The 20,174-nt window shown below is 57.1% G+C and overlaps 1 protein-coding gene across 4 annotated transcripts in view; it reads left to right on the top strand.

The window, feature by feature from the left end:
• ENTREP2 (endosomal transmembrane epsin interactor 2) overlaps positions 1-20,038 on the top strand; it is a 187,124-nt gene extending 167,086 nt beyond the window's left edge. For 2 of the 4 annotated variants that reach the window (XM_037145898.2, XM_053658905.1), the window contains 7 exons: positions 1,046-1,153; positions 8,996-9,156; positions 9,951-10,086; positions 13,008-13,083; positions 14,875-15,093; positions 16,468-16,527; positions 17,450-20,038. In XM_037145898.2, the coding sequence (XP_037001793.2) occupies positions 1,046-1,153; positions 8,996-9,156; positions 9,951-10,086; positions 13,008-13,083; positions 14,875-15,093; positions 16,468-16,527; positions 17,450-17,718 (1,029 nt within the window). In that variant the 3' untranslated portion in view covers positions 17,719-20,038. The remainder of the gene's footprint in view (positions 1-1,045; positions 1,154-8,995; positions 9,157-9,950; positions 10,087-13,007; positions 13,084-14,874; positions 15,094-16,467; positions 16,528-17,449) is intronic. The other 2 variants (XR_008390399.1, XM_053658904.1) reach the window with 2 other exon arrangements.
• The last annotated feature ends 136 nt before the right edge of the window (positions 20,039-20,174 follow it).

Raw genomic sequence — 20,174 nt, forward strand, 5'->3', positions numbered from 1 at the left:
CCACAGGCTACTCTTGAGAGGACAAATTCTAAACATGGAGACCTGACTAATGGTTGACAGGGCTGGGGAAAGAAATTGAGTGGGGAACAGAGAGAGGATAGGAGCATCTAAAAAAGGCAACGAGGTGTGTGTGGAGGGTCCTTGTGCTGATGGACATATTTTGTCTCCTGACCATCTTATTGTCAATCCCAGTTGTGACATCGTGTCACGGTTTTGCAAGGTGCTTCCATCCCGGAGGTGGTGGGAGCAGTGAGCTAAGGGTGCAGAGGGTCTCCTTGTATTATTTCTTACAAGTGCATGTGAATCTTCTGTTATCCCAAGATAAACAGTTTAATTTTTAAAAAACATGGCATTTCTATGAATACTTAACCAAATTTTCAGCTATATTTTGTGTTTCATAAAGATTGCCCGCCTCCTTAAAAAGTAGCCATTTCAAGATTTTGTTATTGTCTGTCTAATAATTACCAAAATTGTAAAATACATCATTTAGGATCTAAGGAGAATTTGATTAGCACTGTAGGAAAAAAATGGTTCTGTATTTAAGGGCAGGTTTTGTTTTTTTTGTTTTACTTACTATTCAATAGATTACTGGGTTTTTATAAACGGCTATCATTCGAGAACCAGATAGAAGAGAAGCCTGGGGCCCCCCCTCCGGCCCCCCCCATGGAAAAGGGGAGGAGCATGGGGAAGGGGCAGAGCGTGGGGAAGGGCGGATCCTTGGGAAGGGGTGGGGCATGGGGAAAGGGGAGGGGCGTGGGGAAGGGGGCAGGGCTTCCATGCCCCTTCTAGGCACTCCTCTTCCCAGTGTCCCAGGTGCCTCAACCCTGAAGCTCTCCCAACCCTGTGCTCGGGCTTTTGCGGAGGTTTTGTTACCTAGGCACGGAAAGGCCAGTTTTGATGACAAAAAAGAAATCACAAAACCAAACCTGCATGATGTGGAGGCAGTTGGCAAACTGATTCTGGACCTTGACAGAAACGCCAGGGATCTGCCGTCTGGGTCTCCACAGCGAAGCTGACCGTCTCCCTCCCGCGTCTTTTCTCCCAGGACCTCCTCTTCAGCGTGTGCGCCCTCAACGTCCTCTCCACCATCGTATGTGCGTTGGCCACGGCCATGTGCTGCATGCAGATGGTCTCCTCCGACGTCCTGCAGATGGTGAGTGGCCCCTTCCCTCCCGAGCATGCGCAGTTCTGCCGCCCTGAGCCTCTGGCGCTCGGAGATCCTGGGAGGTCCTGTCATGCTGCGAACTGGCACATTTAGTGTCGCGCGTGATGTATTCATTTGAGGTGTTGTGGGAGCTTCTTGTTGACGGAGCCCGCCCCCTGGGCGCGTGCCCCAAGTAACCACAGTGACAGCCCGGAAGGCCTAGACATTTTCTGGGCTCTGTTCCATCAGGGCAAGGCTCTTTCCTCAGGCCGCAGTGCCCCTCTGATACAGGAAGGTTGTTTTGAAGATGAAGGCTCCTCGAGTTCAGAAACTGCTAGTCTCTGCTCTTTAGAGACGCTCCTTAACCCTGAGCTCACACCCCAGCGCAGGCTGCTGGTTGGCCACCGTTTGATGCTCCGGCCAGGGTCTCCCAGGGGTAGCAAAGAGGCCGCCCACGGGGTCACACACGTCCCAGTACACGTTTGTAAACACACGCTCAGCAACTAAAGAAGGCCCTTTGTTATTTCAGCAATGACGGAGCACAGCCCACCGTTCAGTATGTTGCCGCCAAAGTCGGCGCAATAAGGAGAATTGATGGAAAGATAGTGTTCTTTAGTGCTGGGGTAGGAATTCTCTCGCTTTCTGCTCTTGTGGTCCCCGGTACTCTTTGTTTTTTCTCATCCACCTGATGGCCATACGTCAGTTCATCGAGATACAGGGCCGGGGCGGGGGTGTCAGGGTCGGGCATCATTACTGAGACGCTGAAACCGCACTGATCCTGTTCATGCACAGCGCGCACCACACAGCTTTCCCTGCCAGGCCGGCCTCCCCGCAGCTCCGGTTCTCCGGGAGGCGTCTCATTAAGCAGCTCCTCAGCAGCAGTGAACCGATGGCCTTGCTCACCGGGGCCCCACGCAGGTGACTTCCTGCAGTGCATAGTGTGAGGAAAGGTTAACTGCCACAGGGTCTCTTCACCTCAGCGGATTTTACTAGCGATCTGTAAATATCATGCCTGTTTGCCAAACTGACAGAACCGGAGCGTTGGAAATGCTAGAAGTTTGCTTCCCCGGGTTTGAAGCTTTAAAATGGAAATTGCCAGCTTAGGAAGAAGAAAGTCTGTCATGGCTACAATAGCGGGTGCAGTTGTAACTGTGTCTGGGTCATTTGGGCCCCAAATCGTGGGTCTGAAACCAGCCACGGTGGGTCAGAGTCCCACCTGTTCTGTGAGGCAGGTCACTCCCTGAACCTGTTCCCTCAGCTGTGATGCGGGCCTAAGGGAATACCCGGCAAGCACTCCGTAAGTGTGACCTATTTTGCTCTTTAATGTGGAGGAAATACCAGTCTGTCATTGGGCCATTGCAACAATGACTGAGTGTCGTGGTCCTTGGTGGCGTTCGTCGACCGTGAGGTGCTATGTGGAAGTGGAGCGTTGTGTATTGTTGTAATTACAACAGCGGCTTCAGGGCCCCAGCTTGTTTCATTGCTACCTACTTTGTAAGTTAGCCCTGGCTGGTGTGGCTCAGTGGGTTGAGTGCCAGCCTGTGAACCAAAGGCTTGCTGATTCGATTCCCAGTCAAGGCACATGCCTGGGTTGCAGGCCAGGTTCCCAGTGGGGGGTGTACAAGAGGCAACCACACATTGATATTTCTCTCCCTCCCTTCCCCCTCTCTAAATAAATATAATCTTTAAAAATAAATAAATAAATACTTACGTAGTTTGCAAAACACTGGCCTGGAAGTAGAAATAATGAGATTTCTGCTGGCAAGTCCCTCTTTCTTTGTGACCATGGACCATGGGACGGGCAGGGCTCTAAGACCCTGGCTATACTGCTGACCTGAAAAGCCACAGGGGGCACAAGAGAGAACCAGCAGCATTGACCATGACCCCGAGTGGGACCGGGCATGACCTTGAGCACATCACTGCCTATCTGTGCCCATTTCCTTGGCTCTAAAAAGACTTTTGCTGCTGTGTGGTCCTCCCAGAGCTTCCGAAAGGATGCTCGAGACAGTAGATGCGATGGGGCTTCGCACAGGTGTGGGGGCCATGTGGAGTCACCGTGTACCACGTGGGTCAGGGGCCAGGCTGGCCTCACAGGCTGCGCCCCAGAAGTGGAACAGCTGACAGCATTACGGTCATGGCCTGAGGGTTGCGACCCAGAATCGAGTGGCCCATAAGGATGCCATTTCTGAGGCATCCTAATTAAAAAGAGAAGCTCTTTTTAATTAAAAAATTTTCCCCAGCTTTATTGAGATGTAATTGACTTTCGTTTCCTTACTTCATTTCGTTAGACTCTTTAATTACAGAAGTAATATACAATCACTGAAACAAGGAAAATAGAGATACAAAGATACAGTTAATATCTCCCTTCTCCCATCCCGTTTTTCTAAAGAAACTTTGCCATGAACCCTCCGGTGTGTTTCCTAATTTCTTTTTTTTTTTTAATTTTTTTTATTGATTATGCCATTACATTTGCTCTATTCCCCCCTCCATTCCCCTCCACCCTGCATACCCCTCCCCCCATTTCCCCCTTTAGTTCATGCACACGTGTCTCAAATTCTTTAGATTCTGTATTTCCCCTACTATTCTTACCCTCCCCCCTATCTATTTTCTATCTACCGTCTATGCTACTTATTTTCTGTACCTTCTCCCCCCTTCTACTCCTCCCACTCCCCTGTTGCTAACCCTCCATGTGATCTTCATTTCTATGGTTCCGCTCCTGATCTAGCTGTCCTCTTAGTTTGCTTTTGTTTTAGGTGTGGTTGTTAATAACTGTGAGCTTGCTGTCCTTTCACTGTTCATCTTTTTTATCTTCTTTTTCTTAGGTAAGTCCCTTTAACATTTCATATAATAAGGGCTTGGTGATGATGAACTCCTTGAATTTGGTCTTATCTGAGAAGCACCTTATCTGTCCTTCCATTCTAAATGAAAGCTTTGCTGGATAGAGCAATCTTGGTTGTAGGTCTTTAGATTTCATGACTTGGAATACCTCTTTCCAGACCCTTCTTGCCTGTAAGGTCTCTTTTGAGAAATCAGCTGACAGTCTGACGGGAACTCCTTTGTAGGTGACTGTCCCCTTAGCTCTTGCTGCTTCTAGGATTCTCTCCTTCATTTTAATCTTGGCTAATGTAATGATGATGTGCCTTGGTGTGTTCCTTCTTGGGTCCAACTTCTTTGGGACTCTCTGAGCTTCCTGGATTTCCTGGAATTCTATTTCCTTTGCCAGATTGGGGAAATTTTCCTTTATTATTTGTGCAAATAAGTTTTCCACTGGTGGCTGTGCCTTTCCCCCTTCTGGTACCCCTATAATTCAGATGTTGGAACGTTTAAAGATGTCCTGGAGGTTCCTAAGCTTCTCCTCATTTTTCTGAATTCTTATTTCTTCATTCTTTTCTGTTCGATCATTTTTTTTTCTTCCTTCTGGTCCATTCCCTTGGTTTGAGTCCCAATTTTCTTTCCATTACTATTGGTTTCCTTTGTATTACCATTCATTTCAATTAGTTTAGCTTCCATATGTTTCTCTAATTTGTGACTAAAATCAACCAGTTCTGTAAGGATCCTGATAACCAGTGCTTTGAACTGTGCATCTGAAAGACTGGCTATTTCTTCATCGCTTAGATCTATCGGTTCTGGGGCCCTGAGTTGTCCTAGAGCCATTTTTGGTCTATTCGTGCTGTTAAGTAAGCGGAGCCAAGCCTTAGTTGTTTACCGGACGGGGCAACCCAGGTCGCTGGTTTGTGACGCTGTGTGTGGGGGCGTGGTCAGACAGGGAGCAATGGCGGTCCTCTCCGCTAGCCCAGCCCATCCAGTCACAGCACTCGCCCCGATCTTGTTTATCGGATCGGAATTGTGCGCGCCTGCTGCCCAGCGCAGGCTTCCCTTCTCACTGGTTTCTCCGCACGCAGATGCGCGACCGACCGACCGCAGACAGCCCGCCGCGCCTCTTCCCTGTGCGCTCCCGTAGCTCGCTCGATCAGCGCCTTTGGCTGCTTGCGCTCCGAGCACCACCCGGGAATTTTTTCTTGCTAACCTGCTCCGCTGCTGGTTTCGCTTCTCTTACCTGTTTAGCTGAGCATTTAGGTGTCTTTGGACTCCGTATTGCCAATTTTCCGTGTGGCTTGGTTGTGATTGTTGTTAAAAATAGTTGTTCTTAGATTTGGTTGTGCACAGAGGCAAGGTGGTTCCTCCACCTACGTCTCCATCTTGGCGGAAGTCCTTGTTTCCTAATTTCTTAGATTTGTTGATTCGGGTGTATAAACGGTCCGCCTCCCTCTTCCCCTCCCCCCACCTCTCCCTCCTTCTTCCCCTTTCTTCCTTCCATCCTTCCTCTTTTAGCCAAAAGGGGCCGCACCGTGCCTATTGCTCTGCCACTTGACTTTACAACCCAAAATGATCACATACACCCCCAGGATCACTGTGTGGAAAGATGTTCTCATTGCTGCACCGCACCCTCCCCGAGACAGGAGACATCATCGGGCTGTTTCTCTCTTTGTGGGTGCACAGGTTGCTCCCTGGCTTTGGCTTCAGGTGCTGGCCATGCCTCTGCCAGTGGCGCTCCAGCAAGGGCCTTGTGAAGGCAGTCGTGGTTCTCCTCACCAAGCCACGATGGGCCCACAGGCCAGGTGGCCACGGTTCTACCTACGCATGCGACCTGCTGCTTCTGCCCTCAGCACCGTCCCCTGCTGGCAGCCCCTCTGTTCACCATTTCAGCAGTCTGGTCATAAGCCTTCCAAGAGACCATTCTGTCTGTCCCCAGACCAGTTCTTACAAGTGGTATTTGGATTTCGAGTGCATATTCTGTATAAACCCGTGAAGGACGAGTTCAAAAAGGTAACTAATTTCTATTGCAACATAACAGAGTCCTTGGGGAAGATTCAGGCAAAGAGGGTCACTGAGTCTGTCGCTGTCAGTTTAGATGTGAGTGAGGCGACTTCGAGGGGTCAGGATAAAAACCGAAAACATTGTAGGGGGCTTCTGCACACACATCGCTTCGAGGACCTTTAAGTCTCAGCTCCGCTCTACCAACACAAACGGGAAGTCAGGGAACGTGCTTCCGGTGAGGTGCATGCACGAGGGGCCATGGGAGCCCCCCACGGCAGGCGTGACATGCCTCACAGGTAGGGGCTGAGCCTGCGTGGAAAGGACCCGTGTTCCCCTCCCATTTCTGCGGGCCAGCACGGTGGGATGAACCTTTTTTGCAGCTCACATAATGAATTCGTGGATACGTGAGATGCAGAAAGTTACGCCCACTGGCAGAATTTGGAATGCCATGTTACTCTAATATGTTTGGACATCACAGCCAAAGGCAAGCTGATGATAAAATTTAGCTTATTGATACAGCTTGGTGGAGAAAGCATTTAGCTCCCAAGTGCCTATTATCTCCTATCTTTAGTTTTATTTCATAGGTGTAATCTCATTTTTCCTTTTTCTCTCATTAAACTCTTTATTTCCCCCCCCCCACCTTTGGGGATGGGGCATCTCAGGATGGATTTGCTCCTGATTGAGCCTTTTACCCTGGCTCCTCAGCCAACAAGGTGGGAACCTGCAAGTCACACCTGACACCCCCTGCCCTCCACCGCCATCACTGTTTAGTGAGTCAGACTCTGTCTTGAAGCTCTAGGTCACCAACTCTGCACTGTGCTCTGAGATGCTGGGGCCGGAAGTCTGCTCACCCCATTTCCCGACCCCCTTGCAGCTGGCTTCCTGTTAGGTTCTGCCAGCAGGGGGCGCTAGAGAGAGAGAGAGAGAGTCTGGAAGGCAGTGGAAGGGCATGGAGTTCCCGATGTCCTGTTCTTTCCCAATTTTTCTGTTCTCCCAAGCCCAAAGGATGGGTGGTAGCTGCTTTCCCAGTTGTTCAGCTCTGTGTAACCTCAGGCATACACCTGGGTAACCAACTCCCCATAGTAACTGCTGAAATCCCCAATAGCTGGGGTCTGTCTGTGTCTTATCCACTCTGTATTCCCAGGGCCCAGCCTGGTGCTGCAGGCACAGCAGGTGCTCAATCAACACCAGCTCCCCAGCTGAACGTCCCCTCCGTGCCAGGGCATCTGTCGTGCCTCCCTGCCTGGGGCTTTGCCTCTTGATTTCAGCCTCCGGTCTCCAGTCTCCCAGCAGAGCTATTTTTAAAGCAACCCCTCACTGAAAACTCTTCCACGAGACCTCTGCTCCCTGAGTCCCATTGGTCTCCCAGTTTCTGCTGACGAACCTGTGCTGAAAAATTTCTCCTCTGCTCTTTGAAGCTTCCCCAAGTGCCAAACACACTCAGTCCCTCCTCCCAGATCCCCACCCTCCCTCTCCCGGCTCCGCACCAGACACGTCCAGGAGACGCCGCACTGCGTGTTGCCCAGCCTGGAAGCCCAAGCCTGCACTTGGGCGTGATGGCTACAAAATAAGCCTCTGAGTCATCACTTCTTTCCCAGGTGGCTCTGCTTGCCCTGGGCCATCTGTCAGAGCCTCACTTGACCCCTGCAGTGACAAGGGACGCCTGGGCTGGCGAATGGAGCATTGTCATCCACAAAAGGGGAGTGTGAATTCAAGACCCTGCTGGGAGAAGCCCCCTCTCGCGTGCCTGCTCCAGAAAGAAGGAAATCGGAGCTTAAGAGTCCGCTGCCCCCCATGCATATCCGGGGCGGGGCTGGGGGTCCGATGGGAAGCCCTGTCCTGTAGCCCCCCGGAGCCTCAGGGGGAAGTGGCAGGACGATGCCTGCGGGTTTCCTAACCTCTCGTTGCCCACCCACCGGAGGAGCTGGACCTCTCCAGACCCTGGTTTGATGCCCACCAGGGGCCCTGCTGCTTCTGGTCCTGCCACCACCCCCGGGCAGTGCCAGGCCACCCGGGGCTGTGTCTCCAAGCGAGTGTGAGTTACTACATAATTCATAACGAACTAGGAGTGCGGCCGGGACAACCTGCTTGATCGGTTGGAAGGTTGCCCCTGGTGGAACATTCTGGAACACATGAAGGATTCTTTCCCTCCAAGCAGAGCTTTACAAAGTGTGTGGGTTCTCTGGAAATGCAAAGTAGTATGGGTGCCGCGAGCCCAAAGGGACCCTTGATGAAGTATTTCGGAAACGTTCCGTTGCTGGGTTAGCCCCTGAGCAGGTTTTTTGGCGCAGGCCTCTGCAGGGCCTTGAACACACTAGTGGATGCTGCGGGGCTCCCTGGGGGTAGGGGGGGTAGGGGAGGGTAGGTGGCATTTCCCAAATTGATTTCACTGTGGAAATTCGGGAGGGGACGGAGACAGCCACACTAAAGTTCTGGTGTTTTCTCAAGACCACAATGTAGGAAGTGCTGTCTTTTCTTTTTTTTTTTTTAAGATTTGATTTATTTCGAGTAAGACCAGAAGGGGAAGGGAATGGGAAAGGGAGAGAAACATCAATTGGTTGCCTCTTGCACGTGCCCCAACTGAGGATCAAACCCACAACTGAGGCATGTGTCCTGACCAGGAATGGAACCTGTGACCTTGGGGTCTGTGACATGACGCCCAACCCTCTGAGCCACTCTGGTCGGGGCGGAAGTGCTGTCTTAAACCGTGAACCCGAGACGCCTTTGGACTACAGCGTCTCATGGAGTCATTGAAAGACGCAGATGCAGTGGTGGGAGTGGAATCCGGGAGTCCGCGGGCTGTGGCTTCCCCCACAAAAGAGGCCCCCGCGTCACAGCGTGGGAAGCAAAGCAAACGGAGGCTCCGGGGCCGAGGCCTTCCTCATGGAGCCATCATTTTAAAATGTGTGTTTAGCCACCCGGGCCTGACTGTGTACATTACAGAAGTTCCAAGTTCAAGCTCATGCGCAGTTGGCGTCATTAGTCACTAGCCGCACAAGGTGTCCCTGGTAACTCACTCTCTCTCCCTCCTAGTTCCTGCCGCAGAGGGCGCTCTCCACCAGCCCGGCCTGCGCCACCCCGCACGGCACTGTCCTCCACCAGACCCTGGACTTCGACGAGTTCATCCCGCCTCTGCCCCCACCGCCCTACTACCCTCCCGAGTACAGCTGCACGCCCACAGCGGAGGCCCACAGGTGCGTCTGTCCGCCGATGCCTGCGGGACGTGAGGGAGGCGGGAAATACTCTCTGGGGGAGAGAAGTGGCAAAGGTCTCACCATTTTCCCTGGAGAACAGGAAAGCAAGCTACAAAAGCATGTTTTGGTTTTTTTTTTTTTTTTTCCATCCTCACCTGAGGACATGCTTATTGATTTTTGAGAGAGAGGAAGTGAGAGAGGGAGAGACATCAATATAAGAGGGAAGTATCAGTCGGTTGCTTCTTGTAGGCCCGCAGCCCAGGGATCAAACCCGCAACCCAGGCATGCATCCTGACTGGGAATCGAACCCACGACCTTTTGGTTAGTGGGACGACGCTCCAACCAACCGGGCCACACCGACCAGGGCTAGGAAAGCACGTTTGCCTGGAGAACAGAGCAGGGCCCGTGAAGGGAATGGCGGCTCAGAGACAGAAGTGTCTGCTGGCGTCTTGGCAGGCTGACGACACCAAACCCAGACAGCAGCGGCCCCGCTGTTTTCTTAGGAAACCCAGAACCGCTACTGAATTGCTGTAACGTGCAAACTTTAATTGAAGGTGGAATCAGCTGTAGGACCATTTTCATTCGAATGGACAGGGGTTGGGTTGACCAAAAATGGTGCTGTTCTTTCCAGAAAACAAAAGCTGATGCTGTCTAGTGAACTGGGCTTTTCTTTCACAAACGCGGGGGTGTGTCAGGAGGGCAACTGAGGAGCCAGGGGCTGTGGGAGCGGCCCTGCGTGGTGCGCATGCGCCTCCTCCCCCGTGAGTGACCGCCCTGCGGCTCCGCCTCCGCAGGGGCCTGCACCTGGACTTCGCTCCCTCTCCGTTCAGCGCCTTGTACGACGTGGCCATCAACAGCCCCGGCCTGCTCTACCCCGCCGAGCTCCCGCCGCCCTACGAGGCCGTGGTGGGCCCGGCCCCCGCCAGCCAGGTGAGAGGACCAGCCGGCTCCCTGCGCCGAGCCTGCCGCCCTCGTTTCTCTCTCTGGGAGCCTCTCAGCAAACCTGTGGGATGGGACGTGGGGCTCCTGGGCCCTGCGGTGGGGAGGAGGCCACGGCCCGCTGAGTGGAACCCGCAGAGGGTCCAGCAGCCTGGGGACCCCGCCCCAATGTTTGTGCCTCTTCCCCGTGGCTCCTTGCAGGCGGGTCCGGGGTTCGTTTGGGGATACTGCCCAGGCGTTGCTGGCACAGGTTCTAACCGTGGGGCTCCAGCCATGGACACCCAGGGGACTCTGGCCTGCCTCTACGTCTTTGTCACCTGGTGGGGGAGGGATCCGTGGTCCTGACCTTGGGGTGGAGGCCACAGGGCAGGGGGTGCCTGGTGTGCCCAGCCCTCAACGGGTCCTTGGGGTAAGTGGGCAGAGCCTCAGTTGCCTTATCTGTGAAGTGGGTGGGGCAGCGTGTTTGTCAGGGACTCAGCACATCGTGGGCTCCGTCACCACAAGTCCCTTGCCTTCCTTTGGCATTCTCATGTCATGGTCGTTGCTGAATATGGAAGGGTGCTGGCCAAGGCAGAGAAACATGGACCCCTGAAAGCGTCACGCGGCAGCCCGCACAGGACGGAGCGGTCAGGGCCATGCAGGCGGCCCTCGGGGAGGCTTCGGGGGCAGGCAGCACAGGACAGGCCGAGGAGGGGCATGTGCAGGGAGCTGAGGGAACATTGAGAACGGGCCAGGTCGGGCCCGGGCACCAGGCAGACGGAGGTGACCCTGCGGCCACCAGTGAGGTTCCAGGGGCCCAGGTGCGCTCACGCCTTCGGGCTTCCCGGCAGCCGCGGGGCGCTTCTGAGCTGTGTCCCCTTCCGGGTCACCTCCAGGGAGCGGTGCAGGCCGCAGACCTGGCCCAGAGCCTCCCGTGGCAGATGACAGCCCTTTGCCCAGCCGCCCCTGGGGAGGGGGTGGCCCCCGTGACCTCTGCGGGTGTGGAAAGGGTTTACAAGTCTGCCGTAGGGACATCGCCTCTGGAAGCCTCAGCGCGGTTGCGTCTGCAGGGCATCGCAGCCACGGAGCTCCCTGAAAGAAACAGGGGGGAGACTTCGGCTTACTTATCTCAGTGTCATTCGGCCTCTGTTTTTTTTCAGTCCCTACCTGAGCATATATTTATTGACTTTAGAGCAGAGGGGAGAGAGAGAGAAACATTAATATGGGAGATAAAACACTGGTCAGTTGCCTCCTGTACCCTCCCTGACCGGGGATCGAACCCGAAACCTTTTGGTGCACGGGATGGTGTTCCAACCCACTGAACCATCCAGTCAGGGCCCAGTGGACTTTCTAATCATAGTCACTATTCAGAGCAGCACCGTCTGAGAAAGCAGGAAGGCCTCTTCCTCAACAGCCTGTCACCCCGTCTCCTGCCAGAGCTCCGTCCTGAGCCTCTATTGCTAAAGTCAAGTTTCAACTTAAATTCTGGGCCACAAAGTGGGTTTTTTTACCCCACTATGTCCACTACCTTTATATTTAATAAAAAATGCTGGACGAACCAAATAGCTGTTTGTCCCCCAGCTTTTGCGTGGCTCAATGGCATTGAACATCAGGGAAGGCCAAGTTCAAATGAAACCCTCCATCGCACCCTGCTTGGGGGGGCTGATGGACGCGCCTCCGGCAGCCGGCTGCCTCCTCTCAAAATCACACTTGACTGGGAGCCAGGGACGTGCCCGCCAAATGTGGAAACACATCCATTTCCTCCCGGCCCGGCCCACTGGGCGTTTCTCTTGTTTTCTTCCTATTTATTACCAGGAGCTTTCTTTGAGGTAGCGGTTGTTGAAATCACTACCCGCCCCTGCAAAATAAGAAAAGTCAAAAGGTCAGCAATGGGAGCGTTAAGGAAGAGGGAAACAAAGTTTTAGGGTGCTGTTCTCTTTTGGGGGGATTTAGAGAGTGCTGTTGGCAGAGACTTCCAGACTTGGTTTTCGGCGTGTAGCAGTTTTGGTAAAAAGGGAGGTGAGTGCTTGTGTGGTGTTTGTATGTAATTGGGATCATGGTAGGCAGTTCTCCCTCTTTGGTGTTGGGGTGAGGGTCCCACCTGCCACACCACTGCCCCGGGAGTGAAAGGAGAGATGAAGACCGACCCCGGGCAGGGGGGCCATCTCACGGAAGTGGCAGGAGAGGGGAGGCGGGCACCGACCGGCCGCCTGGTCTTACCCTGCTGTCCCCCAGAGCTCATGGCCCGAAATAGCATGAGGATTGAGATGTTTTTGAACAGAGGCAAGGACAGGCCCCTCGTGTTCCCGCGGCCTCTCTGGGCTTGAGGGGCCCACTCGAGGAGAAAGCTACAAGAGCGGGTTGACTGTCTGCCACCGGGCTGCGTTCAACCCAGAAATCCCCGCTCCCCTGCCCCCCGCCCTTTAAACTTGGACGCCGAGCCCCAGCTCAGCCAGGGAGGTGGCCTTGGGGCAGAGACCCAGGGAGCAGACAGCCCACTCGAGCGCTGGGTGACTTGGGTGCCTAATGGGGCCAAGAGTGTTTGTGAGGTGCCCGTGTGGGTCCCAACGGTGGTGGCCCAGAGCGTGATGGGGCCACCTTCTTCCTGGAGTGGAAGCCAGCGGGGAGAGTGGTTGAGAGGAAAGGGTCAGAACTGAGGACGGGGACTGTCCCACCTCCTGCGGTCACTCTGGAGGACCCTGTGTGGCCCCCAAACAGTGCCCTTACGCGGAAGGCGAGGGGGCTGAGGGTGGCACCTGGCCCAGGAAAGGGCCGTGTGCCGGTTGGGAAAGGTCGGAGAAAGTGCACCCTCCACCGCACACCCCACACCTTTAGGGAGAGAAGGGCAGAGCCCAGGGCCTGCCCCTCAGCATTTCCCCGGGAGCTCAGCTCTGAGTCCCACCCCCACACGCTGCCTCTGCTTCTTCCTCTAGCCCCCGAGTGCAAGTCAGCAGGGCGCTGAGACCAGCCCCCGGGACCCAGGCTCCACTGGCGGCTGCAGCGCCCGAGGTAAGCTTACCCATCAGCGTTGGAGGCAGTCAGTTTGGAGTCTTCACAGGATGCCTCCTCCTCCTCCTACTGCTGCTCCGCCCTGTTCGCATCTTCCTCTCTCGGGCTGGGAGGTCACTACAGCCTTTCCGTGAACGCGAGGCCCCACGTTCCCACTGGTGAAACGTGGCCAGCGAGGTCTCAAAATGTTCTCAGTTGAATTGAAAAGTAATTGTTTTTAATTCTCACCCAAGGATATGTTTATTTATTTTTTTTAAGAGAGAAATGAGGGGAGAGAGAGAAACATCGATGCAAGAGAGAAACATTGATTGGTTGCTTCCCATACTCGTCCTGACTGGGGACTGAACCTGCAAACTTCTGGTGCATAGGATGGCACCGCAACCAACTGAGCCACCCGGCCAGGGCAAATTTTGGGTTTTAACTTGGGTGCACATATACAAACAAATACTCTCTTAAGTTTGACCACCTTTTTACATGTCCACTGATAGGTCAGTTTTTGGTTCATTATTTTACTCCTGCAGTTTCTTCTTTTTGTAGATTTATTTTTTAAAAATTCATTAGATAGAGATATGAGAATATGCGTGGAGTAATAACACTTTTCCAAACCACTCCCAGTTTGCAGCTGCCTGGCCCCAGGATGCCTTTGCCACACCCAGGTCTGCATCATGGTCGTCGTCGAAGTCATCACATTTTTCCTTTATAGTTTCTGGTGCTTACAAACTCTTTCTCCACTTGAGGTAGTACACCTGTTTTTGCAGATTTCCTCCTCCGATTCAGTATTTTAGGAGGAGAGTGACTGTCCTGAAGAATTCTTGTGTGTGCATATATCTGACCTTCCTGTCACCTTGCTGTGTTTCCACACGGGCCACTCCCTGTTCTGCAGCACCTGCTGTGAGGGGCCGGGGCGGACAGTGGGCAGGGGAGAGAGGATGGGGAAGGGGACAGGGCTCGGACCCTAATGGGCAAGCAGGTTTGCGGGGGATCTCGCTCAGACTCCGGGTCTGTGTCCTCGCCTCCCCTGGATGCCACCCTGGAGAGTGAGAGGTGAGACCGAGCCTGTGCAGACGGACAGCAGTGCTCACACATTCAGCAGCATCCAAGTTCCCTGCAGGCTCGTCTGAGCCCTGCCAGCCAGGCCGGCCAGCAGGGTTTCTAGGGAATCCGCGGTGCTGGCCCACTCCCAGCAGCCCCTCAGCTTGGAGCACCAGGCAGGCATCCCCAGGGCCGGTGGGCAGCAGGCCAGCCGGCTGGCCCCACCTGCTGACCGGGGCTGCACCCCTGTGGGGGGCATAGGTTCTGTGCCCACCAGGCCTGGCTGGGGTGCCTGGGGCCCCCACATTTCTCTGCGTGGGCCCTGCTTGCCCAGCATCCTGTCGCCCCACTGTCCACACTTGGGGGCTGCCGGGGGCTGCCTGGGTGGGGTCATGTCTGGCACCTGACTTTCAGTCATAGCGGACCATGTAGTCCCGCCCATACGCCTCCAGGAATGATTCTTGGGGGATGGTCTGATCCCCCAACCTTCATGCACCATGGAGCACCTGTCGCCCTGCTCGGTGTGTCCTGCCCCCAGTTAGGGGGTGTGTCCTGCCCCCAGTTAGGGGGTGTGTCCTGCCCCCAGTTAGGGGGTGTGTCCTGCCCCCAGTTAGGGGGTGTGTCCTGCCCCCAGTTAGGGGGTGTGTCCCAGGGAGGCCTCTGTGCCCTCTGCCCTGAGGGGCATGGGGCTCTGCCTCTGCACCTGGTGGCACTGTGGTCCCCTGGGCCAGTGCTGACATGGTGTTCCTTGCCTTGCAGCACCTGCCAACAGCACAAGCCTCCCAGCATCTGAGGGCGTCACCGCACCAGGCCCAAGCCACCTGACCCCTGATGGCCCTGCGGGTGCCCCGCCACCAGCCCCCCGCCCCAGCCTCACATCCCCCGAAGGCCCCGACCGGGGCGCACGGGCACGTCCGGGTGCTGGTCGCGTGGCCCGCTCCACCAGCGACCCCACCTCATGCGCGTCCCGGGCAGCAGGTATGGTTGACGCCACCCACTCATGTCCCCAGCATGTATCTGGCTCTGCCCTTGACGCTTCAGGCCTCTGACCCCCGAGAGTTAAGGCCAGGCCCTGGGGGCCCTGTGCAGGGGCCACACTGAGACTGTGGTCTGATGTTCTCAGTCTCCAAGGCCGGTGCGCAGTCTGGGGCCCCAGCTGGGCCGCCACCAGGCTTGCTGCTCTGGCCTGGGAAGGGAGGTGAGAAGTCGGGGTGATGGGCCCACTGGGTGGGTGAGGCGGGTCCCAACATGAGCCCCCGGGCGCACACCCACCTGGGGCCCAGGCTCTGCGTGGCCATCAGCCTCACCGGGGTTGGAGCCAGCCCCTGCGGAGTGGGCAGTGTCCCCCTGGATGAGGGGGAGGGCAAGGCACCGAAGTCCCTGTGCTCCAAAGCCCAGGAAATTTCACACCATGCGGTGTGTGGTGGGCAGTTCTTGTGTCCCTGAGGATGGTGGGCACACACCTCATCCTGGGTCACCGCTGTGGCAGGCGATGATGGCCGTGTCTTTGCTGGGGTGATTGGTGGCCTTTGCCATGCGGACTTTATCACAACATGGAAGTAAAGAACCTCAGGGGAGGTCCAGTGGGTACTGAACCAGCCTTGCCTGAGGGGCTGTCTCACCCCCCTGAACCCTGGATGGCATAGGTCTCGGGAAAATTGGGTCCCTGAAGGGGGTCAGGAGCCCGCAGAAGTTGGTCTGGGCCTGGACACTCTCAGTGTCGCCCCTGTGGCGGTCCTGTCTCTCCACGCCCCGGCTCTGCTCCTTCGCTGCTCCCACAGAGAAGCCCCGCCCCCTACGGCCCCGGCCCCTCTGCCCCTGTGTCCCAGCCCCCACCCCTCAGAGCAAACTGGAGCCCAGGTTCACACGCCGAGGGTTGGGAGGGCTCCACGCGTGTGGAGAACTGGCTCTGTGACCCTGACACCTCTTTGGTCTGCCCCCCTTGGTGACATTCATGTCCACAGACCAGGACGTGTCAGGGACGGTGAGAAAAGGTGGTATGGTGACAAGTTGTCTCAGTGCCACCTCTGTGTCCACCACTCCACACTGTTGCCAAATGGGATGGTTAGTGTTCTGCATGGCAATAGACCTGTGTCCCCCAAGGTCTCTGGAGGCCCCCAGACGGGAACGGTGTCCCATGATGGGTCCTGGTTGCTTTTGCGGCCTGGCCTGCTGCGCTGGGCCCCCTGGGGGCTGGCCAAGCCCATCTCAGCCGCACTGCCCGCCTCGTGGCGGGGCGCCCTCTGCTGGGCTGGCATCGCAAGCGCATGTCTTGCCCCCGGAGGCTGAGTGTGGCGTGACCCAGAATTCCCTCTTCCCTTCTGGGTGTTCGCCGTGTTCTCTGTTTCGAAGACGATGCCTGCGGCAGCCAGGACCCTGACGCAGGACCGTCTCGGGCTGCTCTGGGGACTGGTGAGGCGCTTCTTTTCTAAAACAGCATGACGCTTGCTGCGAGTCAGGGGTGGCGGGGATGTTTGGGGGGGGGGTGCATGGTCCTCCGGCTCCTCACGGCGTCACCCAGAAGTGGGGCTCCCTCAGCCCTCTGGGCACCGCCCCGTCCACGCCCCCCGCCCCGCCCCCCCAGCCGTCTGCGTGGGACGCACCAGAGGCAGTGACGTCACACACACGCGGCTGCTCGGTCTGCCGTTTGTGAGGCTCTGCTCTGAGGGCCAGTTGGCCCCTCCTACGAGGTGTCAGTTTCTCGTGCTCAGCGGGCGGGCGGGCTTGCGGGCTGCCCCCCCCAAACGTCCAGCCCATGCAGCGTGAGCTTCCCTCGTGTGATTTGAAATAGGGCGAGTCGGGCTTTGATCTGGGTTTTGGTGAGTGGGCCACCGCCACTGCCTGTCCCTGGGAAAGCTGAGACCAGCGCGCTTATCCGGGGGGCCCTTGGCCTGGTGGGCGCTGGGAGGGCTCCTCCGAGGCCTGCCGTCCGCCAGCATGAGCGGTGGGGCTCCCAGTGAGCTCTGGCCTCCAGGCAGACTTGTCTGCAGACCCCATCAGACCGACCAGGGCAAAGGGCACGGAGCTGGGAAGGCTAAGAGGGGACTCGGTCCCCGAGGGGACTCGAAGATTGTGGCAGAGAGGGGACAGGAGGGGGACCCCGCTCTGCACAGCCCTTCTCTGCCTGTCCAGCTGTGGCTTTGCCTGTGTCCAGTCCTCCAGCTCCAGGAAGCTGCAGCCCCTCTAGTTCAATGCCATCTTAACTAGGAGGGGCCAGGACCCCCAAATCCCAGCATGCTTGCATTGGCTTTTTAAAGACTTCATTGCATGGCTGCCTTTTGTGCTGTTTCGGTTTGGCCGCTTCCAGGTTTTTCTCTTTTCCCTTGGCTTTTAGTTTCCCGGTCTCACTCCGTCACGGCTGCCTGTGCCCATCGGCCCCGGCCCGCGCCGCCCCGGGAGCTGGACGCCTGGAGAAGCCAGCGGTGCGTGGGGCCGGAGGCCTCACGGGTGGTCTGCAAAGAGCGGCCACGCTCGGCAGTGGATGGCAAAGCCCATGCAGACACCAGGGGCTCAGTGGCCAAGTTTTTGGAACACGCCAGCTGCGCCCTCGCCCCCGAGGCGCGGCACATGGCGGTCACCTCCGAGGAGCGCCACCTTCCTTGAGTCTGTTCTGGACCAGGCGTGAAGCGGTCACCAGTCTAGATGTGACCTCAGACAGGCTGGGAGGCAAAGCGGGCTTGCTGGAAACCAGTGCGTTGTGGGGAGGGGCTGGCGGTCCAGGGGGGCCGTGGGATGGCTCAGGGGGGCTGCTGTCCCATCTCTCAGCTGCCTTCTTGGGGGTGACACAGAGCAGGGGGACGCTCTCCTGTCCTTTGTGGACTATGGTTTTGTCAAGCAGGTGGCACTTTGCACTGACTGGCGCCACAGGAACCTGGTGGCAGGCAACTGTCACGGAATGAAGACGCTAAGTGCTTTCAAACCCAGGGCCGCAGAACCTGGACTCCCCTCATTCCTGACCCCGTTTGCCATGGCATCAACAGGACAGAGGAGACATCCAGTGACAAGGCCGTATCCCCGTGCGCTCTGTACCCCCCCGCGCCCTCACCCTTGCGTCTGCACTGGGTCCGAGCTCCGTCTGCAGGGCTGCAGGCTGCTGTGCCCACCAGTGTACGGAGGTCCGGCTGTGGTGGGGGGCTTTGCGGGGGGCGCCCCCTCTCCGGCGCTCTTCGCACTGTCTCTCTAACTGGCTCTGGTACTACAGACCAGATGGGCATCACTGAATTCGGAACCTTGAGCCCTGGTGACAAGCCCGCTTTCCAGGTTTCCTTGGCGTCTGGTGGACGAGGCCTGGTCTCCCGACCTGTGCATCTCCTGACAAAGCGCGTCTCTGGGGGCCTGGCCGTGTCTTCGCACGCACACACCCCCTGGGTCGGGTCCGTGGGAGCGGACAGGCCCAGCCTCCTCTGGCTGGCAGCTCGATTGCTTTGGCAGCACCAGCGACTGCCACCGCACAGCAGTGGCCCTGGAGTGGCTCTGTCCTCGAGAACCTTCTGCAGCTGGGGGCAAGCTTGCCGCTGTGCCACCCACAACAGCCGCCACCAGTACCTGGACCGTCACTGTAGCCAGTGGCCCCTCTGAGGGACAAGGCGGCAGAGCCATGGCAGGTGGAGGGCTGGCTGACGCCCGCTGTGCCTGGTGCTTGTGTTGTCGGAAGCTGAGGAGGGGACACCGAGCCCCCTGTGGCACCTGGGACAGAGGTTGGGGGAAGGACACCACTGTGACTGGCTGCCACCACCCACAGGCGTGCGAGCCAGAGCTGTGGGTCCTGCCTTCTGACGACAGCCAGCCAGATGTCCCGGAGGTAAATTTCAGAGCACTTTATTCAGACTATGACATGGGAAGTCTGTTTTCTGATTTTTCTCAGTGGAAGGATTTTCAAGTCCCCCAAAGCCAGTCCCTTGGCCGAAACGTCACTTGGTGACGTTTCCAAGGGGTGTCCCCTGAGATCTGCCAGCAGCGCCCGACACCCTGGCCCCGGGGGAGGCCCTTTCCAGTGTCTCATGTCCTCGGGTCCCTGGGCCAGGCCTTCAGAGGGCTGCGTGTGCGGCTGCCAGACCTGGCCCCCCCCACCTCTCAGGGGCGCCCCAGTGAGGGTGTCTCTACCGAGCAACCTGGGTGAGGGACCCCTGGGAGACCAGCCCGGTGCTGTCATTTGCTGCTTCTCCCTCCCCTGCCATCCTCCCCTGCCGCCCCCTAAGGGCAAGTGGGTGTCTGGCCCAAAGCCCACGCCCACAGCCCCTCCGCTCAGGTCTGGGTTTGCTCTCACACAGCCGGGCTCCCCGGGCCCAGGGTCCCTTGTGTCCTCAGGCTTGTAGTAAAGGTCCTGGGAATAGGGGTGCAGTGGAGCCCCTGAGAATGGGCCGGGACCCCACTCACCAGCTCTGGAACCCTCGGCCCAGCTTTGCTCAGCGACACTGGGAGCCAGAGCCCTGGACCACATGGGGGGGGCCACCAAGGGACCGCTGGCTCCTGCCCTCTGCCCTGGGGAAGACCACAGTGGGACCCCCACCCGCCCGCAGGGACCTGTCTGCACAGGCCCGGGTGCTCTCGAGGCCCCTCCCGTGACCCAAAGGGGACCGCAGCCTGTGCAAACTCTGCCATTTGACCCTGGCCTGGGGGTGGTGAGATACTCAGGTGGGAGGTGCTCTGGGCCCATCTCTGGCAGACTGGGGACACCCCCTCTACCAGGACCTCAGGCCCCCCCACTGCTGGCCGGAAACCGGGTCCCAGGCTGTGCATTTCAAACGGACATTTGCCCCTCCCCCACCGATCAATTCACAGATGCTGCTGTCCAGGCGGCACTTCTCGGACCCTGCTTCCCAGCCCCGGGAGGCCCGTGCGCACACTGGAAGGTTGTATGTATTTGATGTGCCTCAAGGTGTCTTCACAGTGGTCGGTGTTTTAATAAAAACTCTTTCCGGCCTCGGGTCTCTGAGGTGTGAGTGCAGCAGAGATGGCGCCTCAGAGCCCGTGGGCCTGGTGGGGGGCAGGGCCCCGGGGTGGGTGGGCAGTGGGGACACCCTGGGCCGGCCAGCCCGGCCTCCCAGGGTGGGGAGGGC

This window comes from Artibeus jamaicensis, unplaced genomic scaffold (genome assembly GCF_021234435.1).
Source record: "Artibeus jamaicensis isolate MK-2021 breed Jamaican fruit bat unplaced genomic scaffold, CSHL_Jam_final scaffold_612, whole genome shotgun sequence".
NCBI lineage: Eukaryota > Metazoa > Chordata > Mammalia > Chiroptera > Phyllostomidae > Artibeus > Artibeus jamaicensis.